The sequence below is a fragment of the Somniosus microcephalus genome, chromosome 24, assembly GCF_052327205.1.
Source record: "Somniosus microcephalus isolate GS21.2 chromosome 24, FLI_Smic_1.0, whole genome shotgun sequence".
In the NCBI taxonomy this organism is placed as follows: domain Eukaryota; kingdom Metazoa; phylum Chordata; class Chondrichthyes; order Squaliformes; family Somniosidae; genus Somniosus; species Somniosus microcephalus.
This window is the reverse complement of record NC_141010.1, coordinates 25,702,419-25,728,585: the sequence shown is the minus strand read 5'-3', so window position 1 is coordinate 25,728,585 and position 26,167 is coordinate 25,702,419. Positions and strand designations below refer to the sequence as shown.

Below are 26,167 nucleotides of genomic sequence, written 5' to 3'. Positions count from 1 at the left end.
CATCTGAGGCAGCTGGATGGCTTCCATCAGCTTAAACGATGAGTCATCAAGACCTGAGAGCAGGTTGTGAACCAAACGATGAGTCATCAAGACCTGAGAGCAGGTTGTGAACCACTTTCTCAGCTGGAGAAGTGTCTGGAATTAAAAATAAAACAATGCACTCCTGTCTGGAAGGACAGGAATTTAAAATAATTTTTAAATTTACTTTATCAACAATGACAACTTTTCTTCCTTTAGCAAATCAAAACTGGTGGCAGCTATGTACATTTACAGGAAACTCTTTGGTATCCGGCACCGAGATGGTGCCGGTTGATTAAAAATTCCGGATGACGGAGAGGGTTATCTACCAAGGCTATTTTTAACAAACAAAGAGTCAGACTCCTGTTATTGAGGTGTTCGGACTTCTGACAGCGCCAAGAAGCCGAGTAGTGGCAGTTTGGAGAACTACCCCCACTGACTAACTCGGCCACCGCGGGAGACTCGGACTCAGCAACATTTCTGGTTATTGAGGTGTTTTCGGAGTATGAATTTTGCCGGTTAATAGAGAATTCCGGAGAATTAGGTGCCGTTTAAACGAGAGTTTCCTGTACTTATCTGCAGCATTTGCATCTTATCCTCCAAAATTACAGCCAAGGCTCACTACTCTCCAGTAACCAAAAGCACATGAACTGTAACTGCACTGGAAACAGCGATAGCTGTATTTAAGGAGACATTTAGTTATCAACTTTTAAGGGATTCCAGTAGTAAAACTTTAATCTAAACTGGTATTTATGATAATCTTGGCAGCAAAATTACAAAATCACAGGGCACTTGATTAGTCCACTACCATCTTTATCAATGCAGACATGCTAACTAGATCAGCATCAGGGGCCTCACACATCAGTGTTTGTTAACAGGAACTCTTCCTTCAATCCAGAAACTTCCAAAAAAAAGTGTTCTTTCCATCAATGTAGAAAAATACTTGTTTGGTGTTATTTCACTATTTATTTTAAAATTATGTACAATTTCAGTAAATTATCTTTTAATTATTAGATAAGCAAGTAAAGGTACTTATTATTGTTTATCCCTTCTCAGTGAATTTAAAACATCCCCATGTTTAGGCATAGTGTTGCAAGGAAAGCTGCTTCCAGTTATTTAATGGCAGACAACCAACATTTTTTTGTGGAATGAAAGATGGCCATGATATCTAGCTTCTTTGTTTGGAGCAACAAAAAAAACACACACAAAAGCTTACATGATATTTTACAGCAAACTGGCAATCTACAAAACATTTTTCTAAGCTACAACATTGTAACTTTGTGCTATAGCTCCAGGGCTAATCTCAAAAATCAGTATGTGCATCTTTAGGCATAGCACGGATACATATTTTGTATCCAAGAGCTTATGTATACAATCGTGGGAATAATGAGATTGTGAAAATGGATGAGACCATCAGACATGTTTGACAATAACCTTTTTCTAAATAAGAAAAAAATCAACTCCCCTATATTTCATGAAGTGCTCCACATTCCTGGTAAAAAGTTCATTTTGTACCCTTGTGACACACTGCCACTGAATATGGTGCATAGCCCCCACCAGATGATTTAAAAAGCTCTAAAATGCTGAATTCAGGTAATGGGCTTCAAAGTTATATCCTTTTTAGTTCATTTATAATCTAAAAAAGTAAAGCATTCTTTGTATTCAATAGTTAATCATCCAAGGTGTTTCTTACATGAAATGCAGCAGCAGCAGGCTTCAGCCAAGGCCTAGGAACTGAAGCCGAGGCAGGTCCAGTTGTTGACCTCGGCAGAAGCACCGAGACAGAGTAGAGAGGTCTGCTGCTGAGGTCAGGAGAGAATAGGGAGGCCCCCCCCCCCACCAGACAAAAACTAGATCACCTCCCAACAGATTTCAGAGATCATTAAAACATATGTAGCACTAAATTGCAAAGTAATTGTCATTACAAATTTCCTCCCTTGCTTTGTGAATGTAAAAATTACCTCAAAAGCAGCAATCATACATAAAGCAAAGCGCCGCTTCAGTAATATTTTGGCTGTGCTTTGTATTAACAATGCCACTTGCTTTTCACTGTGAAGTATTAACGATAGTTTATTGGGTTAACTTGATGAAAACGACACTTTTTCAACATTCCATTATCATTGTTATCAGTGTGAAGTTTAGTAAAGGAGATTGGTACCATAAATAACTGACTAGACTACATAAGGAATTAGACTCGTATCTCAAACTCTTAGGGCTAGAATTTCCATGGGCCGTGGAGGTGGGAATGGAGGCGTGTGGGGTGTTAAAATCGCAAAATCGGGGGGCGCGAATCCATCCTGCCCCCATGCCTGTTTCCCAGGAGGCGGGTACCCTATTTTTATCCCTTAAGTGTGGACTTCCCGACAGCTCCAAACCACGCCAAGTTAACGAGGCGGACCGTCGGGCTGAAGGACTTGGCGGGTTCGAGGTGTCCGGTGTTCAGGTGAGTGACGGATGCATGAGTGCAGAGGTAAGTGTGTTTGTTGTGTGTAATGTGTTTAAATAAGTTTTACTTACCTTTACTTACTAATGCAGGCTTCCTTCCTTCAGGTCTCGGGAGTCCCTCAGCCCATCGGCACAGAAAGCAGAATGGCCGCGAGCTGTCAAAAGCTGCAGCCTCTGCTATCTGTTCTGGAGAGATCGCTAAATCAGCCTGAGAGGAAGGAATTAACTTAGAGTACAGATTGTCAGTGTTTGACAGCTTCAAAGAGCTGTCAAATGCTGATATTTCATCTGTCAAAAGCTCTTGACAGATGAAATGTCAATCTGTGATGTCACCTGTTGCCGGGTGGCCCTTAATTGGCATGCTGAGCCCGCTGGGTGGGCTCAACAAGGTCAATCAAGGGAAAATCAAGTAGGTTGGCCTCAACTCGATGGAGGCGGGACTACAACCCCAAAAGTGGGAGTCCCGTCCCTTACTCGCCTCCATTGATAAAATCCAGCCCTTAAAGTTCCAGTAAGGGCAAAACCTCGCACTTAATGAAAATAGCATGTGTTTTTCCACTATAGTAATGCTCAAATCCATTGTAAAGTTAACGTCTGAGTTTTTGTTGGCACCTATTGCCAGATCTATCTATCTAAAATAACTGACTATCTTGACTGTTTGTGACTTTTTAATCAAGTTGATTCATTTATCCCTGCTAATCACGTAGCTTGTAATACTGCATGGTTCCCACTGACCAATCAGATCCAAGAACTAGAACAAAGAAATTGACCATTCCCAAGTTGACTCTGGACACAGCCCCTATGCTTCTGGACCCAGCCTTGTTCTTCCTGGTCCCTTGCCACTTTGAGCTCAGCCACGTGTTCCACTTGTCAGACCATGGCCTCCCTATTCTCTCCCAACCTCAGCAGCAGGCCTCCCCAGCCTCTCAGGCAAGGTGCTCAGCTCGCCTGCTGCGGTCAACAACTGGGCCTGCCTCAGCTTCAGTTCCTTGCTGAGGATCGCTGCTGCTGCACTCCACACACGAAACACCTTGGAAGATGGTGAACTACTGATGACAAAGAATGAAAACAACAGTAAGCATATATTTTTACTTTTAGATTATAAATGTACTGAAAAGGAGTTACCTCCAAAGCCCATTATCTGAATTCAGCATTTTAAAGTTTTTTTTTCCAGTAATGACCAATTTGTTTTAAAATAGGTATTGTGTGGTTCCAAGATATGGCAAAAATACTCAGATAACATCTATTGATGAGCATCATTCAGAAAAATTAGCAAAGTTGAAATAAAATGAACAGCACTGAGCTGATGTTCCAATAACTAAAGATACTACCCTTTTTGGCCACAATTAGCCTAAATCCGACAATCCATTTCACACTATCGCCTGTTCTATAACATTTAAAGCAAAGTGCTTGACAAATCTAGCAATAGAACTACAATACCACTTATTTAACAAACCTGTGAAAACGGCATGGCTAGATCAGAACTGAAATTAGAGACAGCATTCCCAGAATATTAATACTATTCCTTTTTTTCCCCATAATGAACTGTAACCCCAGTTTACCCTTCCCCACCTAGAAAATAATGGCACTTACAGATAAAAAAAATAAATGCTTGCTATTTCCACCCTTCCATGCTTTCATAGCCAAAGCCCCAGAAAAATCTGGACTGTGAACTTTCCATAGTTATCAGTATTTTCAACTAATTGATGGTGACTTATGTTAGTGGTAGTGCAAGTGCAAGGATCCTTTGCTTTGCATTGACACTAAAGTTATTGGGGCAGAAATGCCGATCTCTACGGGTGCGTACGCGCTGTGTACTCACCCGTAGGGACATCGGAAATGCCGGTTTCAGGTATGCACTGCGCATGCACTGGAAGCCGGCATTTCCGATCTGTCAAGGAAGCTCTTGACAGATCCTCCGGCTGCCCTGGAGCAGGGCCTCTGCGGGTGGAGAGTTCCGCTTTTTGGAGACCCTCTGCCCGCAGAAAACACTTACAATTCTTGCGCCTGGTAAAAGCAGGCGCAAGGCCTACTTTTACCAGGATAAGAGTTGAAAAAAGTTTTTAAAAAAAATTTCCACTGATTTATCATTTAAAAATACTTTAAAGAAAGGTAAGTTTATTTTTAGCCCCGTTAAAAACTTTATTTTTTTCAAAAATTTAAATTTTTGTTTAAAATAGTTAATTTATGTAATTTCAAGTCATTTAAAAAAAAAATGTTTTTAAAGTTTTACTATGTTTTGGGGGTGATCTCTATTCATATATTCCTGTTCCTGGGACTAGGGACAGGGTCACTGGCTAAGGCTTAGAAGCTAAGCAGAGCCAGGCCTGGTTAGTACCTGGAGGGGTGACCATCAGGGAAGACCAGGTGCAGAAGGTCACGGAAGGAGCCCTGAGGAGGGGCGGTTGGTGAGGTCACGGAAAGAGCCCCGGGAGGGGCGGCTGGTGAGCAGGCCCGGGCGTTGGGCTGAAGATTGTCGGACAGGAGGAATGGTGGAAATGGAATGGCGGCGCGCACAGACACAGCGGCTTTGCTTCTCCCAGGACGGTGCTATTTACGTTTAATGTTAATGTTATTTGTACTGGACTCATGGGAGCTTGCAAGATCACATTTCGTTGTTCATGTACTTGTACAATGACAATAAAGTTGAATTATTATTATATTTGACGGTCTTCCTGTCAAATGTATGAATGGAGATTCCCTTCGCTGATTGGCTCCCCATGGCCCATGTGATCCCAGGGACGCTGCGAACCGCCTGCGCCTCTGGGATACGTGGGCCCTGCGCACCGGTAGTTTAGAGAGGCCCAGGAACGGAACTCAGCGCCTCCCGGGAGCCCTCCGGTCTTGGCGCAGACTTTTCCAGATCGCAGCCCTCCGCCCGCGAGAGGCCTACAGTCGGAATTTCTGGGCCATTTTGTCAATCCAGAGTCAGGACTCAACCTAACTCCAAAGTGAATTGGAGTGACATTTCTGGAGGATGCTTTCACTCTACTTCGCTTCGGCATCACGTTGGGACCTAACTGGATTACAGTAGATGACCTTCGCATTGGTGATGCTACACCCCAAAAGGGAGCTTTCAACCACCATAATGTGCTTCGATTACTTGTCCAAGACACAGAAAAACTCACTTCTAGACTGTGGCCGAGACTGGATACCGACGAATGCTGCTTTTTTGCATGTGGGTTTCAGCATGTAAGACTAGCACGCAGCAAATACAGCTTCCAGGCTGTAGCAACTGGTGTACTGTGAACTTTCTCGGAAGGCCACCACGGCAGCTTTGAAGCAGAATATTTAGAACTGGCTGGTTCAGGATCTGACCTTGCTTGCAAACTTCTCCAAACATATTTTTTAAATGTAATCAAATGAACTAAAATCCCAATTAATTCTAGTTTTAAGCTTGTTTATTTTTTTAAAAATTTAGTTTCAGTTTTACCGTGATTGAGTATTACCAGCATTTTCTGTTTTTATTTCAGATTTCCAGCATCTGCAGTATTTTGCTTTTGTAATTGATCCACACAGACACAACGCAGGTTAGGAACAGGAAAAGGCCATTTACCCAAACATCTATTCATTTTAATTGATCTCAACCCCATTTTCTCACCATTTCCCTCGATCCTCACTTCCTCCACAAGCACATTTCATTACCTTTTCAACCCATTTATTTATTATTCGATTAAATGGCGTTCCCTGGTACCTTATTCCGTATTACCCTTCATGTGAAATCACTCTGAATTCCTGATCTACTTTTAATTTCTTAATTTTTTAAACTGGTGCACAGTACTCCAAGTACGGCCTGACCAGGATCCTAAACAAGTTTAATCCTTCACTACTTTTGAATTCTATACTCCTAGAAATAAATCCCAGTGCTTTGTTAGCATTTTTAATTGCTTTGCTGATCTGCGATGCTGCTTTTAATTATTTGTTCACCTGTATCCCTCGATCCCTTTGCTGTTCTACCCCATTCAGTTTCTTATTTTCTGAGGTGTAGATGTTTCTGTTTTCCTACCAAAGTGCATCACCTCACATTTATCTATGTTAAAGTTCATTTGCCACTTAACTGGCCAGTCTGCCAGTTTTCTAATGTCTTCTTGTATCCCAACTGTATTAATATTCTTTTTAAGCTCATCCTTGTGTAAAGTGTCTATTTCGTTATCTTCTTTAGTAAAACTGAGGCAAAGTAGTTATTCAATACTTCTGCCATTTTTCTGTCATTAACTGCGAGTTTACCTTGTTTTTCCTTTTGTTATTTCTGTGTCTATAGAACATTTTATTATTTATTTTTATATTCCTTGATATGATTCTGTAATTTCTCTTTGTCTTCCTGATGTTTTTTTAAAAATTTCTCGCCTAAGTTTTCCATATTTGCTTTTCTCCTCCTCTCCTTTAGTATCTAAGTACTTCTTGGATGTCTTTTTCTTCAGATTCAATTTTTCCTTTAGTTCTTTATTCATCCGCAATGCCCCAGAATTAGCTTGCTTGTTTTTGGTTTTTAGTGGAATACATTTCTCTTGAACTCTACTGATTATCCTTTAAAATATTTCCCACTGTTTTTCTGTCTTTGTTTTTCAAGATTTTCTCCCAGTTTACCTTCTTTAGTTCCACCCTCATTACCTCATAACTTGCTCTTTTCCAATCTATCACCTCAGTCTTTGTCCTTTAAAAAAACATGAATTCACGGGATGTGGGCATCGTTTGCAAGGCCAGCATTTATTGTCCAACCCTAATTGCCCTCGAGAAGGTGGTGCTGAGCCACTTTCTTGAACCGCTACAGTCCATGTAGTGAAGGTGCTTCCACAGTGCTGTTAGCTAGGGAGTTGACCCAGGATGATGAAGGAACGGTGATATATTTCCAAGTCAAGATGGTGTGTAACTTGGAGGGGAACTTGGAGGTGGTGGTGTTCCCTTGCACCTGCTGCCCTTGTCCTTCTAGGTGGTAGAGGTCACGGGTTTGGGAGGTGTTGTTGTGCATCTTGGAGGCGGTACACACTGCACCCACATTGCGCGAGTGGTGGAGGGAGTGAATGTTTAAGGTGGTGTATGGGGTGCCGATCAAGTGGACTACTTTGACCTAGATGGTGTCAAGCTTTTAAGTGTTATTGGAGCTGCACTCATCCAGGCAAGTGGAGAATATTACATCACACTCCTGACATGAAGGTGGTGGATAAGCTTTGGGGAGTCAGGAGGTGAGTCACTCGCCTCAGTATACCCAGTCTCTGACCTGCTCTTGTAGCCACAGTATTTATGTGGTTGGTCCAGCAGAGAGTGCTGAGAGTTTGGGTAAGTGTGTGAGTTCTTTAATTGTTATTTCTCTTTAAATCATTCTTGATAAGATTACTTAAGCAGTTTAAGTAAAGGGGAAAAGTTAAATATTTGGGATTCTGTTGGTTTAAGAAGAGTAAAACAAGGTTACACTGCAGTAGGAGTAAATTGGCACAGCAGGCAGTGGAAACCAGTTTTCTAACCAATCAGCAGGGGTGACTCAGTTGGCTGTAAACAAACAAACAGTATAAAAAGACCAGTCCTAGTGCGAGTCATCAAAGAGTGTTGAGAGTTTGGGTAAGTGTGTGAGTTAGGGTAAGTGGGGTGTTAGGTGCTCTTTTCAAACTTGAACTATGTGGGTTGTAGTTAATAAGGCCTTTCTGGTGCAGAGTGACTGTTGGTAAACCATTTAACTGGTGTAATTAGAGGGATTGATTTAAATTAAATCCAATTAATTAAAGGGGATACTAGCATCTATAATCGGGCAGAGGGTGTCCATAACTAACAATAAAAAATTTAATTAATTACATAGAATGGAGGTGATGTGTTACTGTTGCGAGATGTGGGAGCCGGTGAACCCCATTGAGGCTCACAGTGATTACGTTTGTGACAAGTGTCTGCTGCTACAGGAACTCCAGCTCCGTGTTGATGAGCTGGAGTCTGAGCTTCAGACACTGCGACACATCAGGGAGGGGGAGAAGTACCTGGACTCTGTGTATCAGGAGGTGGTCACACCTATGAAGTTAATTAATTCAGCTGTAGCCCATGGTCAGGGACAGGACGGTGTGACTACAAGTGAGGCAGGTACGGGGATCCAGGAGGTAGAGCTGGAGGAGCCGCAGCCCTTGCTCTTGTCCAGCAGGTTCGAGGTTCTTACTCCCTGTGGGGACGGGAGCAGGGACTGCAGGGAGGATGAGCAACCTGGCCACAGCACCGTGGAACGGGGGGCCATTCAAGAGGGGGGAGTAACTAGAAATGTTGTAGTGGTAGGGGATAGTATTATTAGGGGGATAGATAGAGTTCTCTGCAGCCGAGAGCGAGAGTCCCGAAGGCTGTGTTGCCTACCCGGTGCCAGGGTTAAGGACATCTCCTCTGGGCTGGAAAGAAACTTGCAGTGGGAGGGGGTGGATCCAGTTGTTGTACAAACGACGTAGCTAGGACTAGGAAGCCGGTTCTGTTAAAGGAGTATGAGCAGCTAGGGGTCAAATTAAAAAACAGAACCTCAAGGGTAATAATCTCTGGATTATTACCTGAGCCACGAGCGAATTTGGCTAGGACAAATAAAATTAGAGAGTTAAATGCGTGGCTGAAAGACTGGTGTGGGAGAAATGAGTTTTGCTTCCTGGGACACTGGCACCAGTACTGGGGCAGGAGGGAGCTGTTCCGTTGGGACGGGCTTCACTTGGCCAGTGCTGGGACTAGAGTCCTGGCGGATCATATAACTAGGGCTGTAGAGAGGGCTTTAAACTAACTAGTTGGGGGGTGGGGGGGGGGGGGGGGAAGGTTCCTAGAGAGCAAATAATAAAAATGACAACAGAGAAGGTCATACACTTAGGTAGCAGTGGGGAAATTAAAAACCAGAGCGTGTCAGGAAGGGGCAGAAGGTATGGAGTAAAAGGTAAAGTAATAAAAAGGGCAAAAGCAGGAACTAAGTGTCACAAAACATATTTGAAAGTTCTCTATCTGAATGCACGTAGCATTCATAACAAAATAGACGAGTTAATGGCACAAATAACTACATATGGGTATGATCTTGTGGCCATTACAGAAAAATGGCTGCAGGGTGACAATGCCTGGGAATTAAACATACCAGGTTATTTAACGATCAGGAAGGACAGGCAGGAAGGAAGGGGAGGTGGGGTGGCTATGTTAATAAAGGAAGGAATCACTGTAATACAGAGAAATGATATTGGGTCAAAAGATCAGGATAATGAAACAGTTTGGGTGGAGGTAAGGAATAATAAGGGGAAAAAAACACTAGTGGGCGTAGTCTATAGGCCTCCGAACAGTGGCAACTCTGTTGGACGGAGTATCAATCAGGAAATAGTTGAGGCTTGTAATAAGGGAACATCTATAATTATGGGGGATTTTAACTATCATATTAATTGGACAAATCAAATTGGGCAGGGCTGCCTTGAGGATGAGTTCATTGAGTGTATTAGGGATGGGTTTCTTGAGCAGTATGTAACTGAACCGACCAGGGGGGCAAGCAACCTTAGATCTGGTCCAGTGTAACGAGACAGGATTAATTAAAAATGTCCTAGTAAAGGATCCCCTTGGAATGAGTGACCATAACATGGTTGAATTCCATATTCAATTAGAGGGTGAGAAGGTTGGATCTCAAACAAGCGTGCTAAGCTTGAATAAAGGAGACTATGAAGGTATGAGAGCGGAATTGAGTAGCGTGGATTGGGAAAATAGATTAAAGGGTAAGACGATACATGATCAGTGGTGTACATTTAAGGAGTTATTTTACAACTTCCAAAAAATATATATTCCACTGAGAAGAAAAGGGTGTAAAAGAAAAGACAGCCATCCGTGGCTAAGTAAAGAAATTAAGGATAGTATTCGACTAAAAACAAGGGCATATAAGGTAGCTAAATCTAGTGGGAGGATAGAGGATTGGGAAAACTTTAAAAGACAGCAAAAAATAACAAAAAGATTGATTAAGAAAGGGAAGATAGATTATGAAATTAAATTAGCAAAAAATATAAAAACAGATAGTAAGAGTTTTTATAGTTATATAAAAAGAAAAAGGGTGGCTAAAGTAAATGTTGGTCCCTTAGAGGATGAGACCGGGAAATTAATGGCGGGAAATATGGAGATGGCAAAAACACTGAATGAATACTTTGTATCAGTCTTTACAGTAGAAGACACTAAGAATATCCCAACACTGGACAAACAGGGGGCTATAGGGGGGGAGGAGCTAAACACGATCAAAATCACTAAGGAAGTGGTACTCGGTAAAATAATGGGACTCAAGGCGGATAAATCACCTGGACCTGATGGCTTACATCCTAGGGTCTTGAGGGAAGTGGCGGTAGGGATTGTGGATGCATTGGTAATAATTTTCCAAAACTCCCTGGACTCAGCAAAGGTCCCGGCAGACTGGAAAACTGCTAATGTAACACCCTTATTTAAAAAGGGCAGTAGACAGAAGGCTGGAAACTATAGACCGGTTAGCCTAACATCTGTGGTAGGTAAAATTTTGGAGTCCATTATTAAGGAGACAGTAACAGGATATTTGGATAATCATCATTTAATAGGACAAAGTCAGCATGGTTTTATGAAGGGGAAGTCATGTTTGACAAATTTGCTGGAGTTCTTTGAGGAAGTAACATATAGGGTGGATAAAGGTGAACCAGTGGACGTAGTGTATTTAGACTTCCAAAAGGCATTTGACAAGGTGCCACACAAAAGATTATTGCTTAAGATAAAAAATCACGGGATTGGGGGTAATATTCTGGCATGGATAGAGGATTGGCTATCTAACAGAAGGCAGAGAGTTGGGATAAATGGTTCATTCTCAGAATGGCAATCAGTAACTAGTGGTGTTCCGCAGGGGTCGGTGCTGGGTCCCCAACTCTTTACAATCTATATTAACGATTTGGAGGAGGGGACTGAGTGTAACATATCAAAGTTTGCAGATGATACTAAGATGGGAGGGAAAGTAGTGAGTGAGGAGGACATAAAAAACCTGCAAGGGGACATAGACAGGCTAAGTAAGTGGGCAGAGATTTGGCAGATGGAATACAATACTGGAAAGTGTGAGGTTATGCACTTTAGCAGGAAAAGTCGTAGAGCAAGTTATTATCTTATTGGCAAGAAACTGGAAAGTACTGAAGTACAAAGGGATCTGGGGGTCCTGGTGCACGAAACTCAAAAGGTTAGTATGCAGGTGCAGCAAGTGATTAAGAAGGCCAATGGAATGTTGGCTTTCATTGCTAGGGGGATAGAATATAAAAATAGGGATGTATTGCTTCAGTTGTACAAGGTATTGGTGAGACCGCACCTGGAATACTGCGTACAGTTTTGGTGTCCATACTTAAGAAAAGACATACTTGCTCTCGAGTCAGTACAAAGAAGGTTCACTCGGTTAATCCCGGGGATGAGGGGATGGACATATGAGGAGAGGTTGAGTAGATTGGGACTCTACTCATTGGAGTTCAGAAGAATGAGAGGCGATCTTATTGAAACATATAAGATTGTGAAGGGGTTGGATCGGGTGGATGCGGGGAGGATGTTCCCGATGATGGGTGAAACTAGAACTAGGGGGCATAGTCTTAGAATAAGGGGCTGCTCTTTCAAAACTGAGATGAGGAGGAACTACTTCACTCAGAGGGTGGTGGGTCCATGGAATATGCTGCCCCAAAAAGCTATAGAAGCTACATCATTACATAAATTTAAAACAGAAATAGAGAGTTTCCTAGAAGTAAAGGGAATTAAGGATTACGGGGAGCGGGCAGGAACTTGGACATGAGTCTAGGTTCGGATCGGACATGGCACTGTGGGTAGCGGAGCGGGCCCAGGGGCCGTGTAGCCTGATCCTGCTCCTATTTCGTGTGTCTAATTCTGTTAGATTCAGGAGATGGTTCTGTGATAGTAGATTGGCGGTTAGGATCAGATCAGCCATGATCTTATTAAATGGCGGTGCAGGCTCGAGGGGCCGATTGGCCTACTCCTGCTCCTATTTCTTATGTTCTTATGTTAAGTTTCTGGTCAATGGTGACCCCCAGGATGATGTTGGTGGGGGATTCGACAATGGTTATGCCATTGAATGTCAAGGGGATATGGTTAGATTCTCTACTGTTGGAGATGGTCATTGCTTGGCACTTCTGTGTTGTGAATGTTCCTTGCCACTTATCAGCCCAAGCCTGGATGATGTCCAGGTCTTGCTGCATACGGGCATGGACTGCTTCATTATCTGAGGAATTGTGAATGGAAGTGAACTCTGTGCAATCATCAGCGAACATCCCCACTTCTGCCCTTATGATGGAAGGAAGGTCATTGATGAATCAGCTGAAGATGGGTGGGCCTAGGATGCTGCCCTGAGGAGCTCCTGCAGCGATGTTCTGGGGCTGAGATGATTGGCCTCCAACAACCACAAGCATCTTCCTTTGCACTAGGTATGACTCCAGCCAGTGGAGCGTTTTCCCCCCCGATTCCCATTGGCTTCAATTCCACTTCGGCTCCTTGATACCACACTCGATCAAATGCTGCCTCGATGTCAAGGGTAGTTACTCTCACCTCACCTCTAATTCAGCTCTTTTGTCCACATTTGGACCAAGGCTGTAATGAAGTCAGGAGCCAGGTGCTCCTGGCGGAATCCAAACTGAGCATCGGTGAGCAGATTATTGGTGAGTAAGTACCGCTTGACAGCACTGTCGACGAAACCTTCCATCACTTTGCTAATGATTGAGAATAGGCTAATGGGACGGTAATTGGCCGGTTTGGATTTGTCCTGCTTTTTTTTTTTTGGACAGGACATACCGTAGCAATTTTCCACTTTATCGGGTAGATGCCAGCGTTGTAGCAATACTGGAACAGCTTGGCTAGCGGCACGACTAATTCTGGGGCACAAGTCTTCAGCACTATAGAGCCGTGTTGTTGTCAGAGCCCATAGCCTTTGCTGTATCCAGTGTGCTAAGCTGTTTCTTGATATCACGTGGAGTGAATCAAATTGGCTGAAGACAGAATTTAATGCAGAAAAGTGTGAAGTGATACATTTTGGTAGAAAGAATAAGAATAGGAAATACAAACTCAAGGCTACAATCCTAAAGAGGGCACATGAAAAGGGAGACCTAGGGGTATATGTGCACAAATCGTTGAAGGTGGCAGGGCAGGTTGAGAAAGCAGTTAAAAAGGCTTACGGGATCCTGGGCTTCATGAATAGAGGTATAGAGTACAAAAGCGTGGAAATTATGATGAACCTGTATAAAACACTGGTTCGGCCTCAACTGGAGTATTGTGTCCAGTTCTGGGCACCGCACTTTAGGAAGGATATGAAGGCCTTAGAGAGGGTGCAGAAAAGATTTACCAGAATGATTCCAGGGATGAGGGACTTCAGTTACATGGATAGACTGGAGAAGCTGGGGTTGTTTTCCTCAGAGCAGAGAAAATTGAGAGGAGATTTGATAGAGGTGTTCAAAATCATGAGGGGTTTGGACAGAGTAGACAGACTGTGCACCTCATTCATAACACTGGCCTGCCCTATTCAAAAATTTCCATTTAAGGGTACCCTAGATATTCACGCCAAATTTCTATTTGACACTATTTTTCTCACTTTGTGAAAAGTTGTCAAAAACTTTTGAAAATTTTAGTATTCAACATTCACTTCCTTCCCATGATAGTAATATCGTTGAAATCTCCTGCGAGTTAATTAAACATGACCTCTCCTACCTAAATCTGGGAGAATGATTCTTTATTGAGCTGTGGTTTTCCAGGTTTCCCCTACAACTGATGTTAAATTGACAGTTTATATGTATAAGTCCCAACCTTTAAAAAAAAATGTTTGCTGCTTCCACTCCTCGTGAATCTTTCTTAAATAGTCATTTTCAAAAATATCAGTTGAATTCTTACAAATATTACTCCCAGTGCCACGTGCTGCAGAGTATAGGAATAGGAGGATAGAGCAGATGAATGCGTGGCTAAAGAGTTGGTGCAGGAGGGAGGGCTTTAGTTTCCTGGATCATTGGGTCTGCTTCTGGGGAAGGTGGGACCTGTACAAGTCGGACGGGTTGCACCTGAACCGGAACGGGACCAACATCCTTGCGGGGAGGTTTGCTAGTACTGTGGGGGGGGGGGGGGGGGGGGGGGGGGTTTAAACTAACTTGGCAGGGGGATGGGATATGGAGTGGAGCTATAGTAGGGGGTGATGCACAGCCAAATATAGAGGAAAAAACAAGTCAGTCTGGAAGGCAGAGCAAATATGTAACGGCACAAGGGAGTATGGCAAGGCTGGATGGCATTTATTTTAATGCAAGGAGTCTTGCGAGTAAGGCAGATGAATTGAAGGTGTTGATGAACACATGGGAGTATGATATTGTTGCTATCACAGAGACATGGTTGAGGGAGGGGCAGGACTGGCAGCTCAATATTCCAGGGTATAGAATCTTCAGGCAAGACAGAGGGGGGTGTAAAAGAGGAGGGGGTGTCGCAATATTAATGAAGGAGTCAATTACTGCTGTAAGGAGGGAGGATATCTTAGCAGGTTCCTCTAAAGAGGCCATATGGGTAGAACTTAAAAACAAAAAGGGGGCAAGCACTTTGCTGGGAGTGTACTATAGGCCCCCAAACAGTCAGGGGGAGATAGAGGAACAGATATGTAGGCAAATCTCAGAGAAGTGTAGAAATAATAGGGTAATAATAGTAGGGGATTTCAACTTCCCCAATATTAACTGGGATAGTTAGAGTGTGAAAGGCTTAGAGGGAGAGGAATTCTTAAAGTGCATCCAGGAGAGCTTTTTGAGCCAGCATGTAGAAAATCCTACAAGAGAGGGGGCAGTACTGGACCTAATTCTAGGGAATGTAGCTGGGCAAGTGGTAGAAGTGTCAGCAGGAGAGCATTTTGGGGACAGTGACCATAATTCGGTGAGATTTAAGGTAGTCATGGAAAAGGACAAAGATGGACCGGAAATAAAGGTTCTAAATTGGGGGAAGGCCGATTTTAATATAATAAGGCAGGATCTGGCCAAAGTGGACTGGGATCAGCTACTTGTAGGAAAATCAACATCAGAGCAGCGGGAGTCTTTCAGAAAGGAAATAGAGAGAGTACAACACCAACATGTTCCCGTAAAGGTCAATGGTGGGACCAACAAGTCCAGGGAACCCTGGATGTCAAGGGATATACAAGAATGGATTAGGAAAAAAAGGGAGGCTTTTGGCAGATACAAAGGACTAAAAACAGTGGAAGCCCTAGAGGAGTATAGAAAGTGCAGGGGGTTACTTAAAAAAGAAATTAGGAGAGCGAAGAAGGTGCATGAAAAAACAATGGCGGGCAAAATAATGGAAAATCCTAAGGTGTTTTATAAGTATATTAAGGGCAAGAGGATAACCAAGGAAAGAGTAGGGCCCATTCGGGACCAAAGTGGCAATCTGTGTGTAGAGCCGGAAGATGTGGGTGAAGTTTTAAATGAATATTTTGCATCTGTCTTCACTATGGAGAAGGACGATGTAGGCATAGAAATCAGGCAGGGGGATTGTGATATAATTGAACAAATTAGTATTGAGAGGGAGGAGGTACTAGTGGTTTTAGAGGGCTCAAAAGCGGATAAATCCCCAGGCCCTGACGAGATGTATCCCAGACTGCTGTGTGAGGCAAGGGAGGAGATTGCAGGGGCCCTGACACAAATTTTCAGAACCTCTCTGGCCACCGGGGAGGTGCCAGAGGACTGGAGGACAGCTAACGTAGTACCATTATTCAAGAAGGGTAGTAGGGATAAACCAGGGAATTACAGGCCAGTGAGCCTAACGTCAGTGGTAGAGAAATTATTGGAAAAAATTCTGAGGGACAGAATTAGTCTCCACTTGGAGAGGCAAGGATTAATCAAGGATAATCAGCATGGCTTTGTCAGGGGGAGATCATGTCTAACCAATTTGATTGAATTTTGAGGGGGTGACTAGGTATGTGGATGAGGGTAGTGCAGTTGATGTAGTCTACATGGACTTCAGTAAGGCTTTTGACAAAGTCCCACACGGGAGACTGGTCAAGAAGGTAAGAGCCCATGGGATCCAGGGCAATTTGGCACATTGGATCCAAAATTGGCTTAGTGGCAGGAGGCAGAGGGTGATGGTCGAAGGTTGTTTTTGTGACTGGAAGCCTATGTCCAGTGGTGTACTGCAGGGATCGGTGCTGGGTCCTTTGCTGTTTGTAGTGTACATTAATGATTTAGATATGAATGTAGGATGTATGATCAGTAAGTTCGCAGATGACACGAAAATTGGTGGAGCGGTAAATAGCGAGGAGGGAAGCCTCAGGCTACAGGACGATATAGACGGGTTGGTCAGATGGGCAGAACAGTGGCAAATGGAATTTAACCCTGAAAAGTGTGAGGTGATGCATTTTGGGAGGACTAACAAGGCAAGGGAATGCACAATGAATGGTAGGACCCTAGGAAGGACCTTATGTGCATGTACATAGATCTCTGAAGGCAGATAAGGTGGTTAAAAAGGCATATGGGGTACTTGCCTTCATTAGCCGAGGCATAGAATATAAGAGCAGGGAAGTTATGATGGAGCTGTACAAAACGCTAGTTAGGCCACAGCTGGAATACTGTGTGCAGTTCTGGTCGTCACACTATAGGAAGGATGTGATTGCATTGGAGAGGGTGCAGAGGAGATTCACCAAGATGTTACCTGGGCTGGAGCGCTTCAGCTATGAAGAGAGACTGAACAGGCTGGGGTTGTTTTCCTTAGAGCAGAGAAGGCTGAGGGGGGACCTGATTGAGGTGTACAAAATTATGAGGGGCATTGTTAGAGTAGACAGAAAGGAACTTTCCCCTTAGTAGAGGGATCAGTAACCAGGGGGCATAGTTTCAAGGTAAAGGGCAGGAGGTTTAGAGGGGATTTGAGGAAAAACTTTTTCACCTAGAGGGTGGTTGGAATCTGGAACTCTCTGCCTGAAAGGGTGGTAGAGGCAGGAACCCTCACAACATTCAAGAAGCATTTAGATGAGCACTTGAAACACCATAGCATACAAGGCTACGGACCAAGTGCTGGAAAATGGGATTAGAATAGATAGGGCTTGATGGCTGGCGCGGACACGATGGGCCGAAGGGCCTCTTTCTGTGCTGTATAATTCTATGACTCTATATTGTACTTTAAAACTCAGGAATATAATGTTTGAATCTGATTCTCTTTATTCTTTAAAACTACTGTAAACTCAATTGCCCCTGGAAGTCTGGTACCCAGCTTAAGCAAAGCTCCAACCCTTTCCTTTGCAAAGTCAATGAAATACTTTCTCTGTAATTATGCCTTCTAATTTTATTTTATTGAATTTATCTGCATAATTAAGAACAAAAAATTAACTGAAAAATGTTAATATTTCTTTAATTTAATTAAAAAATAAGCTTCCCTGGCCCAATTTCGCCTCAAATAGAGCACACTTACACTATCATTCTGCAGCACTCAAGGAGCTGAATTTTACAGTGTGGTAGCAGGTGTGGTCAGGTGGGAAACTTGTTTTTTTTGACAGCGGGTCGGGAACCCACTGTGAACTCGCTGCCATACGCCTTTCCCACAGGCGCATCCGTCATCGTGGAGCCGACCCGACCTGCAGCGGCGGGGGACCCAATTGAAATAATTACGAGGTACTTTACAGGCACTTTAAACACCTTCCTCCCACTACTTTGTAAATTTCCCTGCATGGCCACGGGATTCATGCAGCGCGGCAACCACGTCCGTCAACCTGAGGCGTGAGTTCCGTGGCCATTGATTACTTGACAGCACGGAAAACAAACCAAAATAAAAACATGTTGATTATTACATCAGCTAACAGATTGATGGAGATTCTGTTCTACTTGAAAAGCTACTGGTAAATGTTAATTTTTCACTGGCCATTCTTGGCTGTTGCCTTCCAACTGAACAGTAATTGCAGTGAATTGATCTGCACTATAAAAAATGACACATACCATTTAAATAGATTTTTGTGTTGTTTCTGGTCAGGTTTTTCTCACAGTATACTGTGATTGTCCAGTTACACATTAAATCAAGTCATCAACCATAACAATTTCATTCTCATCACTCATTCCACTGGTTCAATTTGCTTTCAGTCCCTGAATATGACTAATTTAATTTTTCAGTCTGTGATTTTAGGGTGAATTTCTGCAGAGGTTCTCTCACTTGTCCATTGTTAAATTCAACGGAAGAGCTGCAGAAATCCCAGAAACACATTTTAAGCACCACTTACACTGTTTGTCAGGGGTTCTGCAGCTCTTCTGCTGAACTTGCATAAGATTGTAAATCCACCCTTTACAATTGCATTTAAAATCGGCTTAATTTTATGTATTACCTATACACACCCATCTTTTATTTGTACCAGTTACTGATACAAAAGTCTATAGATTTGTGACTAAAACACCAATAACTTCCCAATTAGTGTACTTTTTAAATTATGTTCTTGATCATATTTGTAGCTGGAGTTATATTACTTAATGAAAATGTTATTTAAATATTTGTCACTCATATATAACTGTTATTATATTATTGTACAGTAAAGTTTCAACACCCACTATGTTAGATTAATCTTAAAATTTAATGTGGCCAGGGTCCCTTTAAGGATCCCGGCTTAGAATGAGTCATAAATGATGTCACCAGACCCGCTTCATCCAATTGGGCCGGGTAATGTATTGGGCGGGCTGAATAGGCCCCATTGAGGCAAGTTCATTTTCTTCAGCGGGATGCAGCCAACAGCGGGGTCGGGACACCGACTGCACCGGACCCGCCAAGATAAGGAAAATTCCGGTCAATGTCTACTACAATTGTGCATGTGCAACCTGGAACATCTTGATGTAAAATGGAAATGCACATGGAGTTCCTAACTGCAGTAGCATAAATAAGAGTGTATTCACAGAATCACAGAAATCACAGAAACCCCACAGTGCAGATAGAGGCCATTTCGGCCCATCGAGCCTGCACCGACACATATCCCACCCGATCCCCGTAACCCCTACACCAACACATATCCCACCCTATCCCCGTAACCCCACGTATTTAATCCCCCTAACACTAAGGGTCAATTTTATCATAGCCAATCAACCTAACCCGCACATCTTTGGACTGTGGGAGGAAACCGGAGCACCCGGAGGAAACCCACGCAAACACGGGGAGAATGTGCAAACTCCACACAGACAGTCGCCCGAGGCCGGATTCGAACCCGGGTCCCTGGCGCTGTGAGGCAACAGTGCTAACCACTATGCCACCGTGCTGTATTGTACTAGAGTTCCAATACAATTTGCTATAGGATACTGACTTGTGCCTGCACTTCGCCACACCAAGAGTACCCAATCTCAACAGTGTTAACATGGGGCACTATGCGCATTTCTATACAGGGTGGGGGAAAAAATCAGACTGCCACTCATCCAGGACTGCTCTAGCACACCTCCAAGTGGCTGCTATACATTAGTATTGATACAGGCCCAAGCAGAGGTCTCTAAGCTCACCTTCTCAGCTGTGGAAAGTGTACGATGCAGTGAGACTGAAATAAAGAACTTGCATTTATTTATCGTAATTCACATCCTCAGAATGTTTTAATGCTCTTCACAGCCAATTACTTTTGAAATGTAATCAGTCATTTTTTGGCACATGCGGCAGCTAATTTGTATACACCATCGTCCCACAAACCACAATGAAATGAGTGACTGGTTAATCCGTTCTGTTGTTGCTGGACAATTGTTGGCCAGGACACCAGCAAAACTCCCGATGTTTCTTCAAAAAGTTCCATGTGATTTTTTGATGTCCACTTCGACAGGCAGTTGGGGCCTTGGTTTAAAGTTTAACTCCTAAAAAAAAACACCTCCAACAATGGAACACTCTCAGTGCTGCACTGAAAAGTCAGCCTAAATTATGAGCTCGTACTGGAGAGGGGCTTGAATCTACAACCTTCTGACTCAAGAGGCGAGAGTGATAGAGAATTCTACAACACAGAAACAGGCCATTCGGTCCAACAGCTCTTTATGTTCAACACGAGCCTCCTCTGACTGTAATTCATCTCACTCTATCATCAACATATCCTTCTATTCCTTTCTCTCTCATATACTTATCTAACTTCCCATTAAATGATATTTTATAAAATATAAAACTTAAAATGATACCACTGAACCAAACTGACACATGGCAAGAAGCAGCAAAAACATTTCCACAAAAAAAATCAAAGAAGTAAACTAGTTTGCATACTGCACAAAAACAATTGTAGAACTGTTGCGCTGAATAAAATGACATAGCACTTGCCATATCTGCTGGAGCTCTGCCTTGGAAGTTTTATGTTCTGTATATTGCAAATGCAATGGTAGTTACTCTGTTGCCCAATGATATCATCACATAATCAACTCCAGGCATCCTACTTAAACTTCAAATAATCCTGCATTAAAATGGTTTCAAAACAGACATTTCCAACCCCCACAAGAATCCAATCCTCAAACCTTAAATAGGAAAAACATAATATAAATCATTTCATCTAACACTATACAGCAGCTCGACCCACTTCCTTTTCCATAATGCTTTTGAGTTTGCAAATGTGGTTACATTCTATTTTCTGCTACAACTTCAAGAAAGATAGACTAGATTATGTCAGATGAAAAACTACTGACTAGCTAAAAAGAACAGAGATTATTCCTTTCTTTCTCTTGCACCCCACCCCCAATTCCAAATCCCACAGCATAAAAGACTGAATTGGGACGCTTACTTTAACCAAGACCCGTAATTTCCGATCGGAGGCTTCCCGCGTGCGGAGGCCTCCTATCGGGAAAAAATCTTCGCCCTTACCCGAGGGCTCCCGAGGTCTGGCCATTTCCGCTCCTGGGCCTCTCCACGACGAAATGCGCAGGGCCCACGTATCCCAGGGGCGCATGCGGTTCGCAAGCGTCCCTGGGATCACGTGGGCTAGGCGAGCCAATGGGAGAAAGGAATCACCCTTCATACTTTTGACAGATAGATCCGTCAAAAGTATGAATGGGGAATCACTGAAAAAAGACATCAAAACATTAAATACATTTTTAAAAAACCATCATTTTTAAAATGAGTTAAAATTACATTAAATTAAATATTTTAAACAAAAATTTATTTTTTGAAAAAAGTTTTTTACGGGTCTAAAAATAAACTTACCTTTTTTTAAAGTATTTAAAAATTAGTGAAATTTTTTTAAATTTTTTTTTTTTTTACTTTTTTTAAACTCTTATGCTGGTAAAAGCAGGCCTTACGCTTTTACCAGGCGTAAGATTTCTAAGGGTTTTCAGCAGGCGGAGGTTCTGCAGAAAGCGGAACTCTCCCATCGCAGAGGCCCTTCTCCTGGGCAGGCGTCTGATCTATCAAGAGGATTGTTGACAGGTCGGAAATGCCGGTTATCAGCGCAAGCGCTTTGCATGCCTGAAACGGGCATTTCCGATGTTCCTACGGGTGGGTACACACCTCGTAAACACCTGTAGGGATCGAAAAATACAGGCCCATGTCGTTTTAGAACCTGTAGAACCCTAGCAATCTATAGGCTGGATTTTCTTACATTTTGAGGCAGTACTAGAAGGCACACATTGACCTACATTAAGTTTAAAGCAAGAACTTTTTAGATGATCCCTTGGGTTTAATTTCTTCGGCCGTAATATACAACTATTTGTATATCCTGAGATGGTATAACTTTTTTGGCGTTGATTTTATTTGTAAATCGGCTGAATTATATATAGATTTTGGACTCTAGGGGAATCAAGGAATATGGAGATCGGGCGGGAAAATGGAGTTGAGGTCGAAGAGTAGCCATGATCTGATTGAATGGCAGAGCAGGCCCGAAGGGCCGTATGGCCTAATCCTGCTCCTAATTCTTATGTTCTTAAACCAATTTCCCTATTTTCAGCCACTCGTCTTGATAGCATTTCATGCATGGAAATTGGTTTCTGGTAAAGTTTTGATTGCATAACCAACTTCTACCTTAACCAAATTATGACTACGATAATCTAACATTTAATTTTTTCATTCACTCTGCTGGGTGCTAATAATTAAGAGAACACATTTATCATATTGAGGCACTGGAGAAGGTGCAAAAAAATTTACTAGAATAACACCAGAACTAAGAGGTTATATCCATCAGGAAAGATTGAACAGGCTGGGGCTCTTTTCTCTAGAAGAGAGAAGGCAGAGGGATGAGCTGATAGAGGTCTTCAAGATTATGAAAGGGTTTGATAGGGTAGATGTAGAGAAAATGTTTCCCACTTGTGGGCAAGACCAGAACTAGGGGCCATAAATATAAGATAGTCACTAATAAATCTAATAGGGAATTCAGGAGAAACTTCATTCAGCCCTTTCAGTAAATTGATCAAAAAAGTATTAAAGCCGCAAAGAACTTGGATGCCAAAAAAACAGTTCTACACAGTAATGATTAAAATGATCTTATACTTCCACTCTTCAAATCAGATTGGCATTTCCAGTGGGAATGCCATTTTGATGGTTTTTAAAAAGTTCAAGCCTACATGGACAATAAAATTAATTTCATATACTACAGCAAAAAACAACCTAAAAACAAACAAAAAATAGAAGTGGGTGGCTTGTGAGTCATCGGCTGAGACCACTGCTGTCACTGTAGATACGAGATGGAAGTTAATAAAGAATTGGAATTACCTGATTGAAATGCAGAGTTTGTTCCTCAGCTTCTTTCTGATCTTCTAATTGATCTTCCTCTTCACTATCTGGTGGCTCATCCTTCACCTGCATTGCATCCTGTTCAAGATTTTCGTTTGCTGCTTCACTTCCTCCAGTATTGATACTGCTGCTGCTTGGAGATGCCTGATCCTCCTGCATGTCCTGTTGCTCACACAACTCTTCTTCAGTCTCCTCGAGGTGACTTGGAGGCTGCCGAGGTGATTCACTTGACTTGGAAAGCATCTGTGACAAACATTCACATGCGTAAACAAACCAATTAACACCCAGTCGGATCTACATAGCCAACACCAGAGGGTTTACGTTAAATGAATAGAAAGCACAAGTTTTTAGTTTGCAACTTTTGATAAAGTGAACAGAAATTTATCCTAAAATTAGAAATATGGAATGATACAGCGCAGGAGGCTGCCATTCGGCCCATTGTACTTGTGCCAGCTCTTTGGTAGAGCTTTTCAATTAGTCCCTCATCCCTGGTACCATTCTAGTAAATCTCTTCTGCACCCTCTTTAAGGCCTTGACATCCTCCCTAAAGTGTGGTGCCCAGAATTGAACACAATACTCTAGCTGAGGCCTAACCAGTGTTTTATAAAGGTTTAGCATAACTTCCTTACTTTTGTACTCTATTCCTCTATTAATAAAGGCAAGGATCCTGTATCCTTTTTTTTTAAACCACCTCCTCAACTTTCCTGCCACCTTCAAAGATTTGTGTATATACACCCCCAGGTCTCTGTTCTTGCACCCCCTTTAAAATTGTACCATTTAGCTCATATTGCCTCTCCTCATTCTTCCTACCAAAATTGTTAAGTAAAATCATTTTCCTCAGATTAAACAACAGTTTTGTTTGCAATTCAAATTATGCATATGTAATTTGAACTGCAAGGACACAAGAGGATGTAGGGTGACAGAAATGTTACCAAGGAAATGCTAATAAAAGGGTTAATGGGACTAAAAGTTGATGGTCACCATGCCCAGATGGGTATTAAAAGGAAAGTGGCAGCATGGACAGAGGGATGGCTGAAGGATAGAAAGCAGGCAGTCGAAGTTAATGGGCATTTATCAGATTGACAAATGTAGCTAGCCATATACTAGGATCTCCATACACTTTGATGATTTGGACATAGGCAGAAAGGAAATCATCATAATTCGCTGAGGACTCCAAATTAGAGCATGGCTAAATATGAAGACTGTATTTATTGGAGCAGAGAAGATTATGAGGGAACCGAACAGAAGTGTGCACAATTATGAAAAAAAAAATTCGAACACTAGTCAGCAAATTGGTAATGAGGTGGGCATAAATTTAGGATTAGTCTTCAAAGTATAAAAGTGGAGATTAGAAGTTTATTTTTATGCAAAGGGTTATTAAAATTTAACACGCTTTCCAAGAAGTGACTATTGAAGCTGAGTCAATCACGAGATTTAATAGGGAATTAGATAGGAGAAGAAAAATATGAAAGGTTATGGAGAAAGAGCAGGGAAAAGTGATTAGAGGCGATAGCGCTCGAGTGGAGCTAGCACCAGCACAATGGACCAAAAAACCTTCCTCGGTGCTGAACTTTCTATGATATTCTGCATATCATTCACTGCCTTTATGGTATTGAAGTTGTAGCTATATTAGGCATTTTCTGACCCATTTTGTTTCTTTCTACAACTTTTACATGGATCCTCTAACTTTTTCAATTCAAGTCTACTATGATTGTTGTGTTGTAGAACACAGCTCCTAACATCTAACCACCTATAATTAATTAAAATGATCTTCTCTGTGGTAATCATTTTTCTCAAATCCTAATTCTTTTCAAAAGTTCCTCCCTTGTTATATCTTTTTTTTTTAATTAAAGTGCTTCTAAAGTATCCACCAAACTATCCAAGTGCACCTATTATGTGTCAGCTTGGCTCAAGGGTGGCACTCACTTCTATGTCAGAAGATTGTAAATGCAAACTCCAGGATTTGAACACATAACGGAGGCTGACACTTTCAGTGCCATACTGAAGCAGTATTGTGTTGCTATCTTTTGGATAAGACATTAAAATAAGGCCCTATCTGCCAGTTAGGATGGACGTAAAAGAACCCATTGCGTTCTTTCAAAGGGTAGGGATCTCTCCCAGTGTCCTGGCCAGCATTCTTCCCTCAAAAAACAACCCTAAAACAGACTGAACCGTCATTAATCTCACTGCTGTGTGTGGAACTTCATATTGTGCAAATTGGCTGCCATGTTTGCCTACAGCACAACAGCAAGTACACTTCAAAGGTAATTAATTAACTGTGAAGTGCTTTGGGACATCCTCTGTCCCTCCAAAAATTGCAGAGCGATGGGGAAAGAGCAGGGGAGTGGGACTAACTGGATCGCTCTTTCAAAGAGCCGGCACAGGCATGATGGGCGGAATGGCCTCTTTCTGGGCTGTATGTTTCTATGATCCTGAAGACATGAAAGAAATGCCATAAATGCAAGTTTTCTTATTACTGGATTGATTATTGCAAGAATATATCTACATATAAATCTTGTCATGCCATCCTGCATTTTCTCTTGTATCGTAGCAACATTATGGTAAAGTTTTCCAAATATTTGCCTGAAAAATAAGATCTACAATGAAAAGTGTGTGGTTTATTTGCACATTTTAGATTCTCAAGATGTGAGTGGGAAGTGCTGACCGTTCAATCTTAATTTTTTTCTTCCTCTTACCTTAAGCTGGATTTGTTGTTGGTACTGTTTCTGTTTCTCCAAAAACTGCTGGTGCTGTTGCTGCATCACCAGCTGCTGTAAGGCCTGTGGACTCTGTGGTAGAGGAGCCGACTGGGTACGACTTAGTGGGCGGTGCCGAGGCAACTTGTTCACTGTTCGAAGATTGGTGGAAACTCTCTCGCCTGTCACCAGTGGCGATTGCGCATGGAGTGGCACTGAGTAAGGTAAGTTACAGGAATATTACTGTTATTCTTTCACGACAATGTTTGCACATTTGAATGTTTTTCATGACCAATTCTGTAATATTCCAGGTACTGTTCCCTTTTAGCTTTAAAACAGAATCAGTCATTTGCAATGTGTTAAAAATTGGTAAAGTAGTACCATAAAACATGGATAATAAATCACACTCC

General features: G+C 42.3%; 1 protein-coding gene across 8 annotated transcripts in view; it reads right to left on the bottom strand.

Annotated features, from left to right (window-relative positions):
* Positions 1–26,167, bottom strand: part of hdac5 (histone deacetylase 5) — a 334,491-nt gene that overhangs the window by 76,812 nt on the left and 231,512 nt on the right. For all 8 annotated transcript variants that reach the window (XM_085966332.1, XM_085966329.1, XM_085966334.1 and 5 more), the window contains 2 exons: positions 25,758–25,972; positions 23,041–23,304 (listed from right to left, as the gene is read on the bottom strand). In XM_085966332.1, the coding sequence (XP_085822458.1) occupies positions 23,041–23,304; positions 25,758–25,972 (479 nt within the window). The remainder of the gene's footprint in view (positions 1–23,040; positions 23,305–25,757; positions 25,973–26,167) is intronic.